The 23,737-nt window shown below is 27.8% G+C and overlaps 1 protein-coding gene across 3 annotated transcripts in view; it reads left to right on the top strand.

Annotated features, from left to right (window-relative positions):
• LOC111028601 (regulating synaptic membrane exocytosis protein 1) overlaps window positions 1–23,737 on the top strand; it is a 192,797-nt gene that overhangs the window by 54,571 nt on the left and 114,489 nt on the right. For all 3 annotated transcript variants that reach the window (XM_022307317.1, XM_022307316.1, XM_022307318.1), the window contains exons 3-4: window positions 2,240–2,360; window positions 14,853–14,964. In XM_022307317.1, coding sequence (XP_022163009.1) covers window positions 2,240–2,360; window positions 14,853–14,964 — 233 coding nt within the window. The remainder of the gene's footprint in view (window positions 1–2,239; window positions 2,361–14,852; window positions 14,965–23,737) is intronic.

Raw genomic sequence — 23,737 nt, forward strand, 5'->3', positions numbered from 1 at the left:
TTGTTTATTATTTTATAACGTAATAATATGTTTTTAAATTATTAAAATACATTTTGTTGCATGACATGTTTTACTTTCAATGAATAGACCATTTAATAGATTTTTACTTAAACTAGTTACAGCCATATTAAAGTTTAATATGGCTTCTCAAAATAAAACAAATAATACGATTCTGATCCTCAAGTCTTATTGCGTGATTTATTTATGCTACTTTTATTAAGATTAAATGTTTTAATATTTTAGTGGTAACAAGGTAAAATTGTAATTTAAAATTAAAACAAAAAACTAAATATAGTAGTATCCATTTATCTTTAAAACGAATTAATAAAATTAGCAATACAAATTGAAACTAATTATAGAACAAAGTTTAAATTTTAAAAAAACCAAAATATATTTGTTCTGATTTTATTTTTTGAATTGTTTATAATAGTTTAAATACACTGACAGGTTAGTTATAGGTAGTAGAATATAGTCTCAAAGAAAATACCTACTAAAAGCTGTTCTCATTAATAGTTAATACACAGTTATAATAGCTGGTGTTGTATCTATTTTGTCTAAGTTAAAGCCTTAAAGTTATTTTCATTCTAAAGTCATAGTGCTGTTATTTATAGTGGTTATAATTTGTATCAAACAACTAAATAAGTTTAAACTGTTTTAATTATAAGAACTTATAAGTTATATATTTTCTCAGTTAAATTTTGAGCATTATTATAGTAAATTAATTTTATTAAAAATGATATGTTATACAGTAGTATATTATCGTCAATGGTATTTATTTACATAATATTGTGTAGGTATTTTTTAAATGATTAAAATTCTGTAACATTCTTGTTGTGTTTTGTAGATCAGTTGCTTAAACGATTTCATTAATATTATGTAACTGATGATATTTATCATACATATGAGAGTATTATCTATGCTAGTATAATAGTATGGTATCAACCATTTATTTTCTGGTCAAATATTTATCAAATAGTGGCTATTTTGATTACAAAATATGAAATCCATCCCTTCGAAATTATTATTAAGTTGTTAACCAAATATCTTCTCCAGACCACATATTGCGAATACGGTAAAAATACAGTGACGACCGACAAAAACATACAATTTTCAGAAAATAATTTCTCTAAAATATGATCACGTAACACAGTATAAGAAGAAAGTGTTTAAAAGTAGTTTTCCGGCAATAAAATAAAGTAGAGGAAAAAAAAAGAAATCAGATTTTCATAAATCAGTGGGCTAAATGCCTGGTTTTACGTTTGTTCGTGATTTATTGTAAGCAATCGAGGTGTCGGCAAGAAGATAAAAATGAAAAGACGAATAAAAAGAGAACATTTCTATAAATTAAAAGAAATAAAAAAGTATCTTTCCCTGCTATATTTAAATTTACATTATTTTGTATTTTCGTTTTCCTTTTTCTTGTCATGGAATACAGATGTCTAAAATTATTTTCGATTAATTTCAGTCACGTTCCGTTATGATTATGATTATACTAAATATCAACCAATTGAAAGCTGAGAATAAAGTTGTAAAGTAAACCTTTACATCATTTATTCTCTTTAAAAAAGTTTTAAGTTAGAAAGAAATTTTTTTATTTTTATAACAATATCTAATATATATGTTTTACAGCTGATTAAAAATAAATATAAAACTAATCACAGTTTTTATTAGAAATCAAATTAGTTTTATTAATTCTCAATGATTTGCTTTTACAATTATTTCTAACAAACCTTTAAGTCAGAAGAAAATATGCTTTACGAGTTTCAATATGTCTTATATTCAATATTGTTGATTGGAAAATAAAAATACAATTTTTCGACTTTTCAAATTTTCCTAGATCTCTGTTCAGAACCGTGTTCTATATCACATGATAACATATACATAGATTATATTTATATTTATCTTAGTTTTAAATTTAAATAATGTCAGAACATAAATATAAAAAGTACTTCCAGTATCAATAAACCAACTACTAAGTCATGTTTCAGATTTTTTTTTAATTTTGCTTGCAAACTTAACAAATTTTTTAATAATTTTTAAATAGACATTTATGAATTATTTTGATGAATATAATATGAAGGTTGATTTTATTGTATTTGTATCATTGAACGTTAAATACACGGGTTCAATAGACATCTTATAATTTTAATTCGACAGTAGGTGTTTGTTTTTTATTTGAGAAATTTTGCTTGATTATGTTAATTTATATCTAAACTAATTTATATTTAATTATTTTTAGATCGTGCCTCCTGTGCCAGAAACTAACTCGGGGTCTGAATCATCAGTGCCGGAACAAGGCACTAGATTTAGTAAAATCAGGCAAACACTGTCATCAAGTTTAATGACAGCACAAGACAAAAGTAAGAAACTTGTATTATATATTTATTTGTTTTATTTCATGTATATCTATGCATTTATTGCTTATAATAAAAACTTGCGAGTTTTTATACAATCATTAAAAACTAATTTATTTAAATATTATATACACATATACTATATTACTATAATATATTCGATTCGAATATTAAAAAATAGCTTCGTTGAAATATATGATTTCTTGTAAATGTCTTGTTTGAGAATGAACGTCTTTATATATAAGTATGTCCACAATGTCCACTTCAACCAATGAAACGCTTGATACCAGTGAGACTCTCAAACAAATTTTGGATACGGTGAATGAACTTAAATCCACTCAAAACAAAATCATTGCATCTATCCAATCATGCCGGGAATCTAACAAAACCCAGGAAAAAAAGTACGTTATTATTGAGTCGAAATTAGATACCCTATCAAATCAACTAGCTGAAGTTATTTCTGAAAATAAAACCTTGAAAGCTAAAATTGAGCAGATCGAAGGCAAAATAACAACTTTAGAAACTGCGGCTTCTCCTGGAACTAACGTTGAATCCGTTAACTCTGAACTTATGGACCGTCAATCTCGAGCACGTAATATTATATTTTTTAATATACAAGAATTTAATTCTTTACCTGATCAGTTAACTGACACTCTTACTGTTGATGAAATACTCAAAAGCATTGATTTACAAATTAATCCTGTATCTGTCCGTCGCTTGGGCAAACAATCAAATAAACCTCGTACTCTGCTTACTACTTTACCTAATTCATCCGATGTTTTTGAAGTCTTAAAAGTAAAACGTAAATTACTTAGTACTGATAACTTCAAGGATATTCGCATTGCATCAGATCGGACAACACAGCAACGGCAATATTTTACTAAAATTATATCTCAACTTAAGCAACGTAGTGATTCCGGCGAAGATAATTTATTTATTAGATACATCAACAATGTACCTACTATCTCAAAAAACTTATAACATCAACTACCTCAAAAAATCTATCTGTATATTATCAAAATGTCCGCGGTCTAAATACCAAATTAGACGTATTTATACGTAACCTAGCACTTCTTAATTATGATTTAATTATATTAACTGAAACCTGGTTATCTCGTTCTGTTAATGACTCTGAACTTGGACTTTGTCCACATTACACCGTTTTCCGATGTAATCGTTACGAAATTCATGGTCCCGACATTCGAGGAGGAGGCGTCTTAATTGCAATCAAAGTCCAATATCCATGTCATCGCTTAATTATACAACACGATTTGGTCGAGCAGCTATTTGTAAAAATACATTTAAATCACATTTCTCTAATTGTCGGATCCGTGTACTTCCCGCCGCGCTCTGATTTAAATTTATATAATAGCCATGTTAATGTAATCGATAATCTTATGAGTAAATATTATAATGATAAATTTTTGGTGTTAGGTGATTACAATTTAACTAATGTTAATTGGGTCTCTAATAACCGTAAAATTATTCCTAGATTGTCAAATAATAATCTGTATGAAACAAACATTATATCTGCCTTATCTTATGTTAATTTAATGCAAAATAATTTAATACACAATTCTTCTGGATCATTACTTGATCTAGTTTTCTCAAATATTGTCAATGTTAATGTTTCCTCTGAAAATTCTCCTCTTGTCCCTCTAGACTATAAATTTCATCCTGCATTAAAAATTACACTTCCACTTTCATCCACAAAAGAAAATTTATATTATAATGAAATTGTTCATGATTTTATTAGTTGTGATTATAATGCCATTAGGTCTTGTATGGCCTCAACAGATTGGAGTTGCACATTTAAAGATTTACATATTAATGAAGCCCTTGATATATTCTACTCTAAATTACACGATATAATAGATGTACACTGTCAAAAAAAACGCATGTTCTCCTCAAAGTATCCTTTATGGTTTTCCAAAACTCTAAAACAGTTAATATTCTCAAAAAAAGTTGCCCATAAAATATATAAACAAACTCCAACTAATGTAAATTATAATATATTCTCTAATCTACGTGCTCAATGTAAATTTGTTAATAAGACCGATTATAGTAATTTTATACAGAGAACTCAAAGTTCCATAGCCTCTAATCCTAAAAGGTTCTGGAATTATATTAATAGCAAACGATCAAATTCTAATATTCCATCTGTTATCTCATATAATAATCAAACTGTTACTGGTGGCGATAAGATTGCGGAAAGTTTTGCCAATTATTATTCTACTATTTACAAACAATTAAATTTTATGCAAAAACCACCCGATGATATTAAATCGATGAAAGTCGATTTGAACACCTGCGTCATTACTTTAAGCGATATTTATGATGAGTTAAGCACCTTAAAATCCACTACTTGTCCTGGTCCTGATAATATTCCGTACGCTTTCTTTACAAACTGTAAATGTGTTCTGTCTATCCCTTTATTATACTTATTTAATATGTCACTTAAATCTGGTGTTTTTCCGGATAAATGGAAAATTTCTTATATTAAACCGATTCCTAAAGGGGGAGACATTACTTTGGTCACTAATTATCGCCCAATTTCTATAATTTCGATTATTCCTAAATTATTTGAAAGTATTGTACACAAAAAAATTTTCCCGTTATTTAAAAATATTATCTCTGATGTTCAACATGGCTTCATGCCTGGTAAATCAACAACCACGAACTTACTAGTACTCCAAAATTACATCCTACAAGCTTTCAGAACTGGACTCCAAGTCGACGTTATTTATACTGATTTCTCCAAGGCGTTTGATAAAGTAGATCATTGTGCTCTAAGCACAAAGTTATTTAATCTAGGTATACGTAATCCTTTCCACTCTTGGTTAGTTTCATTCATAACTGGAAGGCAACAATATGTAAAATGCACGAGTTTTAATTCTTCATTATTTAAAATTAACACTGGTGTTCCTCAGGGATCACATTTAGCTCCACTTCTATTTAATTTATTTATCAATGACATCGAATTTTTAAACTCTAATACGTTATTATATGCAGATGATATGAAAATTTACCGTATAATTACATCACCAGCTGATAATTTGTTTCTACAGGATGACTTAAATCGTCTTAGCACCTGGTGTACTCTAAATAATTTATCCCTCAACATTAACAAATGTAAAATTATTACCTTCTCTAAAAACCGTACACCTACTTTATATAATTATTATATAAACAACATTAAATTAGATCGAGTCTATCTGTACAAGGATCTGGGAATTTATTTTGACCCATCTCTTTCATTTAATGATCACTATATTTATATTCAAAATAAAGCCTCTTCAATGTTAGGTTTCATAAATCGTAGCTGTAAAGACTTCGTAAATCCTTTAGCGTTAAAGTCACTCTACTGTTCCTTCGTTAGATCATTACTTGATTATGGATCTATAGTATGGTCCTCACAATCAATCGGTGCTACAAAAAGCATGGAATCAATTCAAAACCGTTTTCTACGTATCATTCAATTCAGATTATGTATCGAACGTGTGCCTCACTCATCGTATCAACCATTATTGTCCTATTTAAAACTTGAAACCCTTGTCAATAGAAGGAAAAGACTGGATCTATGTTTTATTTTTAAATTAACGAATGGGTATATTAACTGTCCTGAACTACTTTCTTTATTGAATTTTAATATCCCAAATCGTAGAACTAGGCAATTGAGTACTTTTTATGTGCAACTCCAACGTTCAAATTATGGTCTAAATGCTCCTATGAATAGATCAATGCAACTTGTTAATTATTTAAATGTTGATCTATTTTCCTGCGTCTCCTTAAAGGACTTTAATTCTTACCTAAATAATATTTTAGCTGTATAAATGTTATAATCTATGTCTATTTCTCATAAGTCGATTTCCAATGTTATACAACTTTACTCTGTACTCTTAACCTTTTTGTTTTCAGTGAATTATTTTCAACCATAAGTGTCTCATCACATACATTACTTAAACTTGTATATTTACCAAATGGAAACTATCTGTATAATTGTCTTATTATTATTTTAAAATTAGTGTTCATGTGATAACAAATATTATTATTATTATTATTATTATTATTACTATATTATATAATTGTAGACGTATGTCTATAATATATGTAACTGGGTTCGCCCGTTTAAATTATACAAATAAATAAATAAATAAATAAATGTATAATACATACACAAGTTGTATTTTTATAAACTAACTTAAAATTAAAAATTAAATAAATTAACATTTTGAAATAAATCCTTCTGAATTCATCACAGATACTTATACTACCTATTTAAGCTAAGAAGCATTTTCAGCAATTTTAATTTATTATTACATTACCATTAATGAACTTCATACTGATTAATCCATATTCATGACATGGTAATTATACCTAGTTATAATCATTGTCCACTGATATCGCCAGCAAACAATTTTAAAATGATCAAATTCTTTTCTTTGATTTGCGTAACAATTAATTTGGTAGTTATTTGTCACATAATTATATTTTTTTATTTAAAACTTAACATTATTACTATTTTTTTTTTTTATTAAATTATTACTATTTAATAATTACATTTAAAAATATTGAGCAGAACATCTAAGTGTCCATATGTAAATCAGTATATATTCAAACCTATTGGTTTCATGCACGTTTAACTCTATTTGTAGGTTTCTTGAGGCAAGTGTATAATACATATTAGCAGTTAGTATGTACCGTATATTTACCTTTAATTATATTTAATGTTTATATGTTATATAATAGTATTTAAGATTATTAAATTAAACCTATACAATAATGCAATTAAATTAATTAGTTTATTTAAAATATAACGAGTTAAAGAAATATTTTAATTCAATTTTATTGGACTTACTTAAAATCAATTTAAGTCTACAAAATGGTCTTTTATTCACCATATTATTTGAATTAAAAATGTACTTATTGAATTATAACTATATTTTCTAAGTGTTTAGCTGTGGTGGCTAGATAATAAATTATTCGTGTAAATAGTGATGGATACCGATAAGTCGCTATTTAAATAAACCTTCCCTATTGATAGAGTTATAAGAATTTCTCGAAGCATTTATCAACATAGTTTTAAGACCCAATACGTTTATCTTTGGTTGAATTATTGGGCATCTATAAATTAGTAAAGCTATTTAGAGACCCTTGATAATTTAATATTATACCCAGATTATATCCTTTATCAAACTAACCCATGTGGTACGGATATATATATATATATATAAATGTTAATATATTTATATTTAGTATACAATATACAATATGTATGTACCTATAACCACATTACCGTAATTTGGTATGAAATTGTTACCTACGTTGAATAAGTGATAATATTTTTAATCCATAAAGTCATGATTATTTAAAATGTTAAATATTAAAGCAGAACAAGGATCGATCATTATTACTGTTTATTAACGGTTATTCCTAGTTTAAATTCAATTAAAAGAACAATTTGTTAGAAAAGGCTTTCAAAAATAAACTTTAATCTAAAACCATACCTAATGCTACGTTAATACAATAATGTTTACCAAAGCAATTTATGGGAAATATTTAAAATTATATGGGTGCCGGACATATTTTATGTAAGTACTTAGTTAATGAATACAAATTTTAAAAACTAAAATTAAACTCAAACCTCTAAATATTGTAAAAAAAAGTGTACCCTCAGAGAAGCTTAAATTTATACAAGTAATCTGCAGAGCTAATATGGTTTGTTCATAATCTAGGATAACTATATGGTCTATAAAGTACTTACATTTTGGGGTAAAAAATGTATTTCTCATCGTATACTATTTCTTTGGTTAGAATATAACGGTGAACATTATGCACAAAGTAGGTATCTAAACATATTATTCAAATATTTAATATATACAATATCTTATAAAAAAATGACGTTTGATTATTTTATCATATTATTAATATATAAATAATGTAGATCAGTCGAGTGAACATTATTTTTCAAGAAATAAAATTTAATAATATCAAACAAATAACTGTACTATACTTTTTATACCCGATGAAATCTAATTTAGATTGGAAGTTAGTCTGTTTTTTATCAAGTCATTGACCCATTAAAAATAACTTATTTTAACTTTCATGTTGGCAGACAAAATGTATGTCCAATAATTGTAAGCCATTTCCATTCGTCGGTAAATGGATGGGTGTGGCGTTATAGATTAAGGTTAATCCAAAACTATCATGTGGATAGCCGTCCATGTAAGTAGAGATTTCCCATGTGGAAAAGAGTGCCAGAAAAATATTTTTTACCTTATTCTCTGTTGATCCTAAGAAGTTGGATATTATTTTTATTGTTATTATTTTTTTATTACCTAACATATTAATCATATAGGTAGTTTTAATTTATAATTGTTTTAATAATACTGTATCACGTTAATATTAAAAAGATTTAAATTTAAAACGATTTTATAAAACTAAGTGACTTCATAATTTTATATACTATTTTATCATAGTAGATAATGTTAGGAAAACAAGATTTATTATATCGTTGAGGAAATTTGGGACAAATTAAAGCGAACTATGGTGGAGAATGTTATAATGAAGGCTATTGGATGCCTCAAGCGTTGAATTTCAACTTCAACTGAAATACCCGCCCATCCATAAATAAAGACGTAAAGACGAAATATGCTCAGTTTATTTTAAGACCACTAAAACGTAACTTATTTATTTATAAAATGAAAAATAAAACTATTAATTTGGAATTTATTATTCCATGCTGAATAAAAAATCCAGATAGGAAATAGAGATTGATTTGTCTCACTTTACTCACCTTAATGTAAGATAATGGTAATATGTTGGGTTGTGAAATTAAATTTGAAATAAAAAATAAATCGGTTCAACCAAAAAACGATTTTGATTAGATCTGATTTAAGATCGCATTTTTTCGATTTTTTTTTATCCATCATCAGTAGTATTGGTACAGCGTGACATTTAATAAACATACTGCGAAATCGAAAATTTATCATTTTAAAGTATGATTTAGACTCAACTTCTGATTTATTACACGGATGAGTACTTCTTATTAAACCTGGAAAAGTGTTCAAAGAAAAATATTTTAGTTCAAAAAAACAAGTGAACCAATACGTTAAAGGTTATGTTACCTAACCTAACCACTCTGGCGTACAGTAGTTGTCGCGGAAAGTAGCTAACTTGTCATTGAGTAGGTTGCTGTTGTAATGGAAGTGTTAAATTTGAAATTGTATCCATACAAAAAACGATTTTAGATGGAGACGGTATCTACCAGTCGATATTACTAAGTAATATCTCTATTATATAGAAAAATGTCGTTTATTTATATCTTCCACGTATAATAAACAAATGATGTTTTTTCTACCAATCATGCATTGCCATGAATCAGTATATTTTCTATGGTAATTTATCCAACTCTAAATATATCATTTTTTCTCTACAGTTTTTTATTTTACATAGTTTTGTATATAGAACATACATAACTTTAACATTATGATTTAAGAAAGATTTTAAGTTATCTGAAAAATAAAAATTCTACCAAAAGAACTGAGCATCAAAAATTACTATGAAAAACTTAAAGAAACGGAATGAGACAAGAAAAATATAAAAATTGATAAGCATGATTATAATTTATTTATTTGATACTTATATATACTGAAGGGTAGTGGTTAAAAATACAATAATGTATACTTACATAAAGTAGATAACACGTTATGTAAATAAGTAAAATAGAGAAAGGTAAAATGGTAAGACTATGTTGGTTGAACAGGTATAACATTTTGTGGAAAGGCTGGTAATGACCATTCGTGTTGGGAAGGGTAGGAACAGAGAAAAGGGAATAGTGTTTAATAGATTGGGAAGGAATACAAAATGAAACAGTGGCTAATAAATTGAGGGAATTAATAGTATCTTCGAGAAGTGAGGCGATGAACATGAAGTCAGTGAAGTTGGCCAGAGTTGGAACATTGAGACTTCAGCGGATAAAGGTGTAATCACGAGGTGAGTTCTACATTTTTCATAAAAAGGTAATAAAAGAAAGGAAGCGATTTTGAACTTGTTCAAATTACAGCTGATCACACGAAAAGTATCCATACCAAACGACCGATTCATACTCGGGGATGGAACGTACAAGGCTAAAGTAGAGAGTACGGAGACAGGTGGCGGAAGTGAAGCAAGTTGTGTTGCGCTTGATGAACAATAGGATCTTGAGCCTCCTCCAATCAGTAACATTGATGTGGTATTTGAATGAGCGGGTGGGTGATAGATAGAAACCTAGGTTTTTTTGATAAGATCAACATGTAGAAGGAGGAGCTACCAATAGAATATGAGTGTAGTATGGGGCTACATTTTTTTGAGAAAGTCATCGAGTGACATTTGTCAAAGTTGAGAAGTAAGTTCAGGTGTTCAGCCCAAATGAAGAATGCATTTGGTTCAGCTTGTTTTGCAAACAAATTTAATGTCATTGCAAAAAAGAGAACCTTTACAAAAAAGAAACATTTATTCATTGAAATAAAAAAATGATAACAAGATGGGGACTCAAGTGACCTCTTTGAGGAACACTAGAGGAAAATAATGAAAGTTCTGAGACGGCTCTGTTGCAGGTAACAAATTGTCTACGCTATGTTAAATAGGACAAGAGCCAGGAAATAAGCATATAGCCGGTACCGAAGGAGTTAAGTGTGGCAATGCGAAGCCCATGGTCCACTGAATTAAACGTTTTTTTTAAGTCAGTAAAAATTGTGTCAACTTGACTATTGGCCTCAAAACTGTTTAGTATGTAGGTGGTGAAGGAAATGCTGCTGGTGATGGTTGGCTTACTAGGGTAGAAACCCTGCTGAGAATCTATAATTACGTGGTTGAGATTTCTTTTGATACAAGAATAAACAATAGATTCAAAAGGCTTGGCCGGGGGGGGGGGTAAAAAAAAATAGGTATGTAGTTGAAAACATCAAAGAGGTCACCGCCTTGAATATGGGGGTAATAGAACAGTTTATCCAAACATCTGGGACAATGCATTCGTCCAGGGAGCACCCGAATAGAATGAAGACTGGAATAGCGATTGCATACCTGAAGTTGTAGAGTAGAAGGGCATCAAATATATTTTATTTTTAAATCTTTTGAATTGTAGATATTAAATTTCAAGATGCAAAGAAAGGTGACCTTTGGATTCACTAGTATTTTTTAAATATATATTTTTTTTATTGTTTTAATAGGCAATAGAATTATTAATCTAAATATTTTGAAAAAATCACTGTATATATTAAATATAATCATAAAAATAAGAGTTTCAAGTATCCAAGATGGATATTTTCGAATTAAATAAAATAACCTAAATTATTATTCTTGGTTTAAATATCCAATTTCGTCAACATTTGGACTTCGATTAATGTCTATTAAACAAGTTGTACTTATGTATTTTTTTTTTTAATTGTTGATGTTTACTAAGAAATACTTTTCGACTTATGATTTAGGAATTCTGTAATACATGACCATTGACCAAGTTTTAACTATAACAATTTAAATGTAATAAATTTTCACTACAAAATAATTTCCGTGATTTAAAATAAATGTTGTCAATATTTGAATATCAAACATTTATAAATAAATATTAGAAGAGTAAGTCCAAAGAAAAAATACGGTTTCTCATAAAGTTGTAACTCACGAGCACTTTCGTCAAATCTACAGCAAACCAATATCTAAAATTAAAATAAGAAAATATGTTAAGCATAAAAAAAATGTGTTGTTATGTACAAACTATAACCGTAATTTTGTTGATCTGATCTGTTTTCATGAACTGTTACAATGCATATGGTCTAATAAATTACGTAGTTGTTTTAAATTCGAATTAGGATGAGTTTAAGCGAACATTTTTAAAAAACAAATTTTACAGCAGTATCTATTAAAATACCTTTTTTATGGAAAAATAAAATTAAGAGTGATCAATAGTTCTGAATAAACAGAATTCATATTAACTTATAAAATATAAATAATATTAACAGGTATCGATAACAGAAATGATTATCATATTACAAGTGGTTGGTTTATAATGTAGAAACAATACTAACTGTCTATAACATAATAATATTGTTACTGTATATTTTTAAATATGAGTATATGAAAAATAAAATAAGTAAGTACACAAATTCAAGTATGGAACAAAAAAAAAAAAAATAGGAATTATAAATGAAAATCAAACTGTAGATCATTTTTAATGCTTCATAAAAAAACAATAATTTTAATCATATCTTATTGTTACCACTTACCTGTCCAAATACATGTTCAAGGTAGCAAGCCCAGATACACCTTTATAATTCACATACCGTATATTTATGAACGGAAAGTAAAATAAACATAAAGATGACAACAAGGGCAGTTTTCATTAGCTAATGAAAGTAAATATACAAACGGGATTATCGTTTAACGGAACGGAAACGTTTTAATGGCACCCAATGGGTAATGTTACAATTTACAAACCCGTGTTCTATGAAAAAAACCTAAAGATAAAATAAAAAAAATCACTATTAATAGAATTTTATTTTTAATTTACCAAAATGTATACTGGTAGATCGTTATGATCCAAACAAAAACAATTAACGATTGTTATTATTTTTTTGTTCATTTATGATTTTCAACATCTACTCGTGCATAATTTTCTCATTACACTCCTTATAAAATATGCAGTACAGATATATTCCTAATTTTTAGGGAGATCCTGCAAACAGGTGTACGTATTACAAGGTTCACGCTGTCAAACTTAACTCGAAAGCAATATTATCATTGAAGAGACTGAAAAAAAAATAACAAACTATTTTTTTTTAGTGTTTTTCTTCGCTGATTTTTTTAGACTATTGGGAATTGTGAACTTTTAAAACACCCAAAGTACAATCTACGCCCCAATTTAGAATCGATTGACATTCTATATGAAACTTTTGGAACGGGTTTACCACCATAAAAGTGTTTTCTGAAAAATAATAATAAACTGAAATCTGTAAAACCAATAGCTTCTTCTCTCCACACGTGAAATAGAACACCAAACACTAAAAGTTTGAAAAAACAATTCAATATTTATTTTTCAATGCATAGTGGGTTTAATTTGGATACTGAATGCTTGTGTATTCGCTGTAAAAATAGTTTACGAAAATCCCCCAAAATGTCTTTGACAATGTTTTAGTATAATATGAATAAATTAATGTTTGAATATATTTATGGTGATGACATAGAATGAAAAGATCTTATTTTTTAAAAACCTGAATATATTAAGTGGATAACATATGATTTAACAACATATTTTATATTATTTACTCATTGACGTTCATTTCATGTTTTTGGGCGGTAATAGGTATCTATATTACTTAACAAGAATATAAACCCTTTTGTATTACGTATTACTAATATAAAATAATGTAAATATATTTTGCATCATAAACCATATAATACAACTTTATAAATTCAAATAAAATATTATACCGTTACGAAAAAAAAAAAAAAATACAATTTAATTTTTGATTATTTTTTCATATTAATAAATGCAAGCTATTAAAAATTCAATTTGGGTTAAATTTATGTCTATTTGTTCATACTTAATACATACAAATTACGAGGCACATTTAATATAAAATTGTGGATGTGTAAACATATAAAATATAAAATTATACATTCGTGATAGGTAGTTACTGAAGAACATAATATTATAATTCGATTAACGATGTACTGATAATATTATAATTGGAGTGTGAACCTAGCTTACATGTAAGTAGTACCTTTTGACTGAATGCTATACTGTATGATACATTGCTGTTATTATTGATGGTTATTGGTTTGAGTTTTTGACCACGTTTATCCGTTTGTTATGTCACGTCGTCTAAATTTTAATCGTGACAGCTCAAAAGAAACCAACTATATTTAATTTGCATTATATTATCAGCAGTCGCATGCTCTGTGTGCGTGATGTTCGATGGAGAAATAGTGTCTTTAAAGATGTTTGTGTTTGAACATTGAATGTAGGGAGTCCACATCCATATTCTATATTTCTAAAAGTATTTTATATCAATAAATAGCAAAAGGATTGCTAATTATTATAATAAACAATAAGAAAAAGTAAAGTAAGTTTGGTACAAAAAAAAATGTAATTAATTTAAGTTATAAACGTAGTGATAAGATGGTAAAGGCTGATTTTAAGGTCGTGACTGTGTCGCCTCCCACTGAGAACCTCCCGGGCCTCTCAACGGCTCAATATCCCAGCAGCATAGACGATATTATTTGGACATTTTAGTTTGTTATGAAACAACAGGGTTTTAAATAATTTTACTTGTGTTAATTTAGCACTTTTAATAAGTTCAGAAAACATATTTATATAGGTATACACTTACTTATAATTCATCACTAAGAAGTGTTCCGAAATCGCTATTTTTAAAAGATAATACATCGTAATATTATTACTTTCATCGTTAGTTTTGTACTTAAATGAAAGTTAATAATAAGTTTAAAATCATTCTTTTTCAGTGACCACCAAGCTGAATAGTGCTAGTAATCGTCAGAATCCGGCAGAGAACAGCCCTACTTCTAGTCCAGCGTCTCCGCCAGAAGATAATACAAATAAACAACCGACTACAGCGTAAGTCATTTAAAAAAATTACCAAATCTACAATCATAACTCAAAGTATTAAGTTTTAGTTTAAAAAAAAAAACAGTATTCCTAAATTCATAAAAATATTGTAGCATATTATCTAAAAGTATGGTTCTTATAAGGATTGTATTTTAATTATAATATAAAAATATACTTTCAAATTCAAATAAACTAATATTTGAAGATGTTAAAGAAAACTAAGAACAATTTGTTAAAATATTAATTAATATACTAATTAGAAAAGTTGTTAATGAAGTGAGGACGTTTAAAAATGTCAGATTTATTAAAGATTTAATGGCAATCGATTACTTACACTCTGTTTCGAGCTTAGATTAATTAATATTGCAGTATATATTGCAAATTCATAATATTGTTGGTAAACAACTAGTGAGTGTATAATATCGGGTATCGAACTCGTATTACGAAACATAAAGCCCTGCCGGACTTCAGCTGAGACCAGGTGTTGAGCATTCATCTCGATTCGAATGAATCGGCTCAGCTGCATTTTGTGGTCTATTGTTGTTACTTCATTATAAATAAACTCATTTTGTATTGAACCGTCGAATTAAATATCGACTCAGAACGAAGCCGTGTTTAAATAGAGCCTGCTGACGATTCCTCGGATTCAAGCTTATGTTGGTATTTTATTATTCATTTGTTTGTTTACCAAGTCTAGTTAAGCTATAATTTGAAAGAGAAAAATTAAATCAAAATCAATACAATTTTTTTTTGATCTACAAAAATACTCAACAATTAGTTCGTTAAAAAAAAATAATATGGTTTTTTACCGTTATCAATAATCAATTTTTTACTCCAATTATTAGAATGTAAAATTACGTGATTGTAAAAATGATATGTTTTTTCTTTTGATAGTCGAATAAATATAAAATTAAATAATACTCAACAATATATAATGCGTTAAATTGTTATTTTGACAATCAACGATAACAATGCTACGCTATAATTATTATACTTTAAAATATATATAATGACATTAAATACAATCAATCATATCTGAGCGTGTATTAAAATTGTTTATAAATTATAATTAGCGGTTTACAAAGTTTAGGACGTTCTTACGTCGTGATTAAACCAATTAATTGAAGTAAAGTCTTTAGAAATACTTCCTTTTCAACTTTGACTTTAGTGAAAACAATGTCACGTGTCTTCAGTCTTGCGAATACGGTGTTCGTTAATTCATTATTATAAATACAAAAAATTGCTTTAGCTAACAGCTTTGATAATCTCATACACAATAACAAATTTTAAATAAGCTTAATAATAATGGGATTTTGAAACTAAGGTTGTTATATGTTTCAATATCATGGTATTTTAAACTCGCTTTCTATTCATGACAAGTAAAACAATTTTGTTCAAATGTTGGGGGTTAATTATCCAAAAATGAGTTGGATGATTTAATTGTGCTTTTAAGTCATACTTTTTACATTAATTAGGCTGTCAAACATTTGATCATATTAATTTTGACACTATACATTGTAGTAAACATAATATTATATTAAGTAGGTACATACACGTTTGTATTTAAAGTTTACACTCTTGTTATTGTACCTATGTGTTATTTATTAATTTAATGTCTGAGTATATGTACTACTCAACTAAAATTGGTAAAATGTAATTTAACACGATATTCCAATATCGATTGATGCGTCAAGTTATTTAAATTAACAGCCAAGTTTTTATTTGATCAATTGATTAATAAAGCATTTAACGGTTTATAAACGGAGTAATTCAATAATAATGCTTACCATAATTTTTCCATTTAATCATTTTTTATATAAATGCTATTTTTTGAAGTTTTCAAATATATTTCTTAAATTTTTTTTTTAAATTCCTATAGATTTCTTGTACTACTCAAGGAGTGTCTTGAGTCCTAAGATGATAGAAACTTCTGTTTTTTTTAAAAATTATAAATCAAAATTTTTACTGTAAATTAAATAGTGGCTATATTTTTTTAAACGACGATGCTCCAAATTCAAAATTTGAACTACTAGTTATACTTACTAATTAAAATGTTTATTTTAATGATTAATAGTCTTTAAAAAAATGGTTTCACAAAAGTATGAAATGGATGTAATATATTGGGTCTGGGATTTATCACTTTTACCACATTTTTACAAATTCATAATTTATATAAATGTTGATGAATTGAAATAAATTACAAATGTTCTCAAATTACCATTGCCATATACCATGTCTTCCAAACCCATTTTCATGAGTCTATAATATAAAATATAAGTTATAGTACACAAAGCTAAAAGTTCAAACACAACTTGTTAACATTTTGATTTTGATACATCATCAATTGTAGAAAAATTACCGGCTTAATAATTTACAGTTGAATAAAGGGTCTCACTTCAAAAACAGGAGTTTTTATCCCCAATGGACACTCCTTAAGTAGTACAAAAAATCTCAATAGTTTGAAAATATGGTCTTTGAGTATACTTGAGTATTACAAAAATCATATTTCGAATAACTGTATTATTTTAAAAGAAAAATGGGCAGGGATGGGCAAGATACTCAAAAATCAGTATCGCGATACTAGATACTAGATACTAGATACTTGGATTTGGAGTATCGAGATACTAGATACTTGATACTTAAATTTTAAATATTTCGATACTCGACGCATTTGAAAAAATTAGCCATAGCCTATGACGCATATGATTTTTTTTTAATTTTATTTATACACAATTAGGTAGGTTGTGAATCTAGACAAAATGCATTTAACTTTAAATTTCCAAATATTAGTTAAGTATAAATATATTATAATAAGTCAATCGCTTAATATTAAATGAATAAATAATAATAAAAATAAATTATAGGTGTCATGTCGAATAGCGTATATAACACGACAATAAACATTAAATCCATTTAACTTTAAAATTTCAAATATTAATTAAGTATAATATTATAAATATATTATGATAAATATATTGTTAAATTACATGAATAAATAATAATAATAATAAAATACTCTATATTTCATAAATATTGTATCTAACATACTTGTATCGAAGATATTGCCCAGCCCTGAAAATGGGCGAGCACGGTTAGTGAAACACTCTGTATATTATATAAGTTTTGTTTTATCTCAAATTGCCTAAAGTTAAATATTCCTGAAAGCATATTTTTACACGGTGATATAATAATCTTGTTCACCGGAACAAGTTTTTAATCTTTACGACTATTCATATTTTATTCTCTAATGATTTTATACTAACCAATACCGTTATTAATGATATTTTATTTTTCACTTATTAATCTTTTTGAGAAACAAATCTGCAAATTGTGAAGCCAACGCTTAATGTTTAAAAATTCAGGTCAAGGATCGGAATCATCTGAACAATACAAACCGTTTAAACTTTCAAGAATATACATTTTAAAATACATATTATAGGCAACAATACATTTAGGTTTATCTTTGTGTACCTACAAATTTTAACTGGTCGCGAAGATGTTATACATTTTTTTAAATGTTTTATATAAAATATTTATCAATAAATACATAAATACACCATATTTTGTATATAAATTATGATCCAAAACGATCGAGTTGTTGTGATTGTAAAAAAATTATAAAATGCAATAGTTAAAATTCAGAGTTACAGAGTTCGTAGAAACTACATGTGACACAAAAAAATTAATAATGGTTTTGAAAATGTAATTTCGAGTAAAACCAATCTGAGTTTTAAAAAGGAATACATTTTAATTTAAAAGAAGAACACCCACGATTGCTTGGAATACATTTTTGTATGCAAATAGTCCCTCTGGTTTAAACTTTAAACACCTACACAGGGATCAAAACGATGTTGGATGTATGCCCACATAAAATGATTCTGATAATAAAGTAAAGGGAAATATTAAATTATTCTAGCAGATCGATAAACGCTCCGTGTAAACATGGTGTTATTTTATTATAGTCATTAAAGTTTCGCAGCCGTGACAATCCTTGACTTGGTATAATATAGAGTTATTAATCATTTACAAATTACAATTCGTAAAATATTCAAATATTTTCACCAAATTATTTTTATATTTTAAGCTTTCAAACGATTTAGCTGTACCTACCTACTATATAATGTAAAAAGAGACTAATAAATGTCATATATATGTATAATTTATACACACCATGTACTTATTAGTATTCTAGTACACTACTTCCATTAGCCGGTATGACTATTTAATGGTAAACAATGTTTTACCTGTAAATAACTAAAGTAAACAAAAAATACAAAAATAAAAATCGTAAATCAACAAATCTAACCGATATCGTTACGAAATAATTCAGTTATTCCTTGTTTATTATAGGCTAGCGTTAGGCTAGCGTTGTTGTCTTAAATTTTTTAGTGATATTGATTTTTATGGAAGGCTTTGGATCCCCTTTTCACATTTTGCGCAAATCGATTTTGTATGCACGATTACTTGACTACCGACAATATTTTATACCATGATGATGACTTACTACAGTTTTTGGTTAACGTCTGTTGAAATTTTAGAAAATAAAGTGAATAATATCTTGGTTAGTCTTGGCCATCCCTCGTTCTAAGTGTGCCACCGGGATTAGAGTTGATGGTCAGAGGTGGAAAGCCGACGACTTCCTGCTCGGGGGACTAAAACTAAAACCAAATTCAGTCGAAATCCGTGACCAGTGCGTTGTTTAGTACACAAAAGCATCAAAGACTATAATATAACTGGTTTTAGATAAATCATAGATTTAAAACACATAGGTATAGTTCTAATACAAATTAGAAATGTTGGCTTGATGAGACGCGGTCGTACGCTCAATCTGCGGCAACGCTATGAACGTACGTACCGGCTGTCGTTACTAGCACTCGGATGGGTGACCATCCGGGTTTTTAGCAACACATCCTTGCCACACATAAAAATGTGTTCCTACCAATCGCCCCCCCCCCACATACACAAAGTACCAGGCAAATGACCTTAGTAGTTGAAGCCTTAATACAAAAAAAAAAAATTATAAATGAAAACGGTTTGGGATGTAATTTAAAGATATTTACTACGATCGTTAAATAAAATAAAATAGACAAACTAAAGCAGGCAATATAATTTAAGTGGTTGAAAAACAATAGTATTATGATATTCTAAAAAATGTTTTATTTAAATGTATATATTTTTTTTAAATCCAATTGAAGTTGCTTATATTCCATGACTTAAAATTACTCGTCCTAATACCGTGACTGGTTAATATCTGCATTATCAAATATTATACTTATTTATATACTTACATCTATAATAGATATCTTGCTGTCTGGCATTTCAAATAAATCGTATACTACCTTTGACTTTTTACAGTAAGGCTTTTTTTTGTCGGAATTGATTATTGAGATTGAGCAACTGATCGGATCTAGATTTAGAGATCGAGTATGCCTAAATGCCCTAAATGTATACAAAAAACAATTTTAATTTAAGTATATTTTTACAAACTTAAAAATTGGAAAATGAATACTGTTAATTATATACATTTTTGGGAATGCTTGAATCCATTTAAAATCGATCTCTTTTAGATGTATTCCTGGAACTACTAGGTCATCAAATCCAAATAAATACTTTGTATTTTACTCACATTTGCTTACAACATAAAAACAGTTCATATTATTTTATTATAGCTTTTACATAACTAAAAACAATTGACGGAAATATGACATTGACCATATTATTTACTCGTAATTAGTGTTTTGTCAAATGGAAACTACTCGTCGTAATTATTTTTATAAAAGCAGCCGTGACTCTCAACTGTAATATTTAAATATACTTATACACTTCACATTTTTAAGTATTCATTTTATTCACGGTCGACTTCATAAAATGTCAATGGTTTAATATAATACTACATTTCATCAAGCTCACACAATATCTTTGATAATGACACCTCACTAATTAAATTAAATGAGCTTTATAATGGATTTATTAAGTAAAAATATACATTGCCTTACAATATGCCCTATATGTATAACATTTTCGACCCACCTTAACCTTTTTTTTTTAAAATTACATTTGACATTTTAAAGTTGATAAATATGGATAAATTAACTATTTACTAATGTTCGTATACAATTTTTTTTAAAAAAATGATATTAAATTTAAATTATTATCCATTTACCAATGTTTCAATATTCTAATATATTTTTTATTATACTAACATATACCACAATATGTAAAAGTCGAGATATTAATTTAGGTAAAAGCAGTAGATACCAAATACATACCAGCCAGTTGCTGCTATATGCCATAATAAATAAACCCAAAATGTATGGTTTGATCTGTAGATTGGATGCGACTTGGTTTGGATATCAAAATCATTTGAAAATCGGATCTAGTCCCGCAATCCACCAGGTCCAGTTTTCGTGTGAACGAAATTGTCTCAAAGTTAAATGCCAATTTTGAGTTTCTCGTTATCCGTAGTTGTAATCTCTGAGTTCAATTCGGTTTGGGTGTCCTCCCGACCTTGCACGTATAAGTACGTGTTTATAGATGATAAAATGAAAGGATCTTTCGGAAATTGTGTTTGACTCCGCACATGATTTTGAAAACCCTACATGGCTATACGATTTGTATTTATTTAAGACTTGACGTTATTATATAGTAAAATAGCGTTCATTTTTTTTTCGTGCGTACGATGTTTAGAACTCGGGGGAATTTCGCATAATACCCTATATATGGTAAGGAAAGACCTTAATTCGATTTGTTTATGCTTTATTAAATTCCTTGTCTTGTGTATACGGGTCGTTATTAGATTGAATGCACTATATAACTATACGCGTGCGTACCTAAAGAAATGAGGGGAAAAAATGAGAAACTGGATGGAAAAAAAGCTACCATCGATCTAGACCGCTATAATACTCATTAAAAATATGAAGATATAGCGATACTATTCTACTTTGTCTGTTGTGTTGAATATGAGTTGTTTTTTTTTGTTTTTATTATTTAACGTTACACTTTTATTAGATTAAAAAGCTTATTTTTCGTAGAATGAAATCGTGTATTCTCCGTAAGTATTCGTAGTATCTGAGAACGTCATGGGTTAGATGTTTCTCATTGGGCATGGAATGCTACGCGACTCAAACATTTGAATGAAAATACATGCAATAAACTAAATAATAAAATCTTATAAATATTTATTCAATTTCAATTGACAGCCATTAAAGCTATTTAATTTAAGGTTTTTAAAACTCAAATTTGCATTTTTTTTAAATATATGATTACTGACTTTTTTTTATCTAGGACAAGTCACATTCTAAATCTGCACCATGGTTATTCAACTATTAATAATAAGTAGTTAATTTATTTTATATTTAAGCTGTATTAGAAAATATGTTCTATTTGCATATTATTATATTTTATACTTTGGAAATTTACTACACTTACTCTATACGTATAATATTATTATTATGTAAAATAATAATTTCATAACGGATTGTTAGCATCAAAGTGTTTTTCAATCCCAAATCTTAGTTTCATCAAAATAATCAAAAAAATTTAATTTATTTTAAAATGTTATAATTTGTATTGTCTTCCCCGTGTATTTTTTAAAAAATAATTTTGTTGACATCTGACAATTATATATTTATTATTTTCCATCGATCGTATACAATTATACAATAATATTTAGTTTAAAAAAATATTTTAAATTTATGTACAATAAACAAGAAATAGTAGTGAGTTTTGTATAATTTAATATTAACAAACTTGGTGCTAAAACGAACTACAAATTAATCTCGCCATGAGTCCGAACTTAAGTTTTTACTTAATCAAACTTGATTATATTTTATCGTAGTATTCATGTGAAACATTAACATGTTTTTCATACCACGGCATGAGTTGGAAAATGTCACTATTGCGGTATTCAAGTCACGTAACTAACAGCTGTCACCCCCCACATATTTTACAGTACAATTACTTTTGGAGCGTTCTCTCTCGGTGGCTTCTGAAAAATTACAGAAACAGCATTAATATAAATTAGAAATTTGAAACAAACAATAATGATAACTTTTTTTTTAAATAATAGCTACAGGTACCTATATTATGTTTAAGGAAAAACAATACAAATTCTTGATTATATATAATATTACTATAACTGTTTTGCAAGATATGTTTCAAGTGGTGCTCGATAATGCTCGTGCATTTTAAAATGAATTGGTGGATTTAAAGCATATTCATACGCATACGCGTAATGTAAAAATGAAATTTTAGAGTTTCTTCAATTATTGAAATGTATGCGGCTTCTTAAAACCGCACAGTAAAACAAACAGCGTGATGCATTTTATTAGCCTTTATATTGCATGGTCGTGAAACTCGACTAGACATAAATATAAATACATGCATATACATACATAGATTAATATTTCGCGTTACGAGAGCCTTTCTTGCTTGAAACCGAATAAGTGTAATTACGACGTAGCTAGGAAGCGGCACTATATTTACAAGCAGCTACAATACGGACGGACGCTGATGTTAAATTATCGGTTACCGCGACGGTCCGGGTCATTGACGACGGTTTTGCGCCACTCTACATTTCATTAATCATCAAGTAGGTAGTCGTAAACATTCTGAATGATACGAATAATAACATACACTATATTATTATAATTAATACAAATTCTACTGACCTTTACTACTATTAATTCAATACTGCTTCTAGCTACTACTACTACTATAACACTAGGTACCGCAATACTACTACCTATTGGTAGTACTATTCGCACTTAAATGGTGTGGTTAA

Source organism: Myzus persicae, unplaced genomic scaffold (assembly GCF_001856785.1).
Source record: "Myzus persicae strain clone G006 unplaced genomic scaffold, MPER_G0061.0, whole genome shotgun sequence".
Taxonomy (NCBI): Eukaryota; Metazoa; Arthropoda; class Insecta; order Hemiptera; family Aphididae; genus Myzus; species Myzus persicae.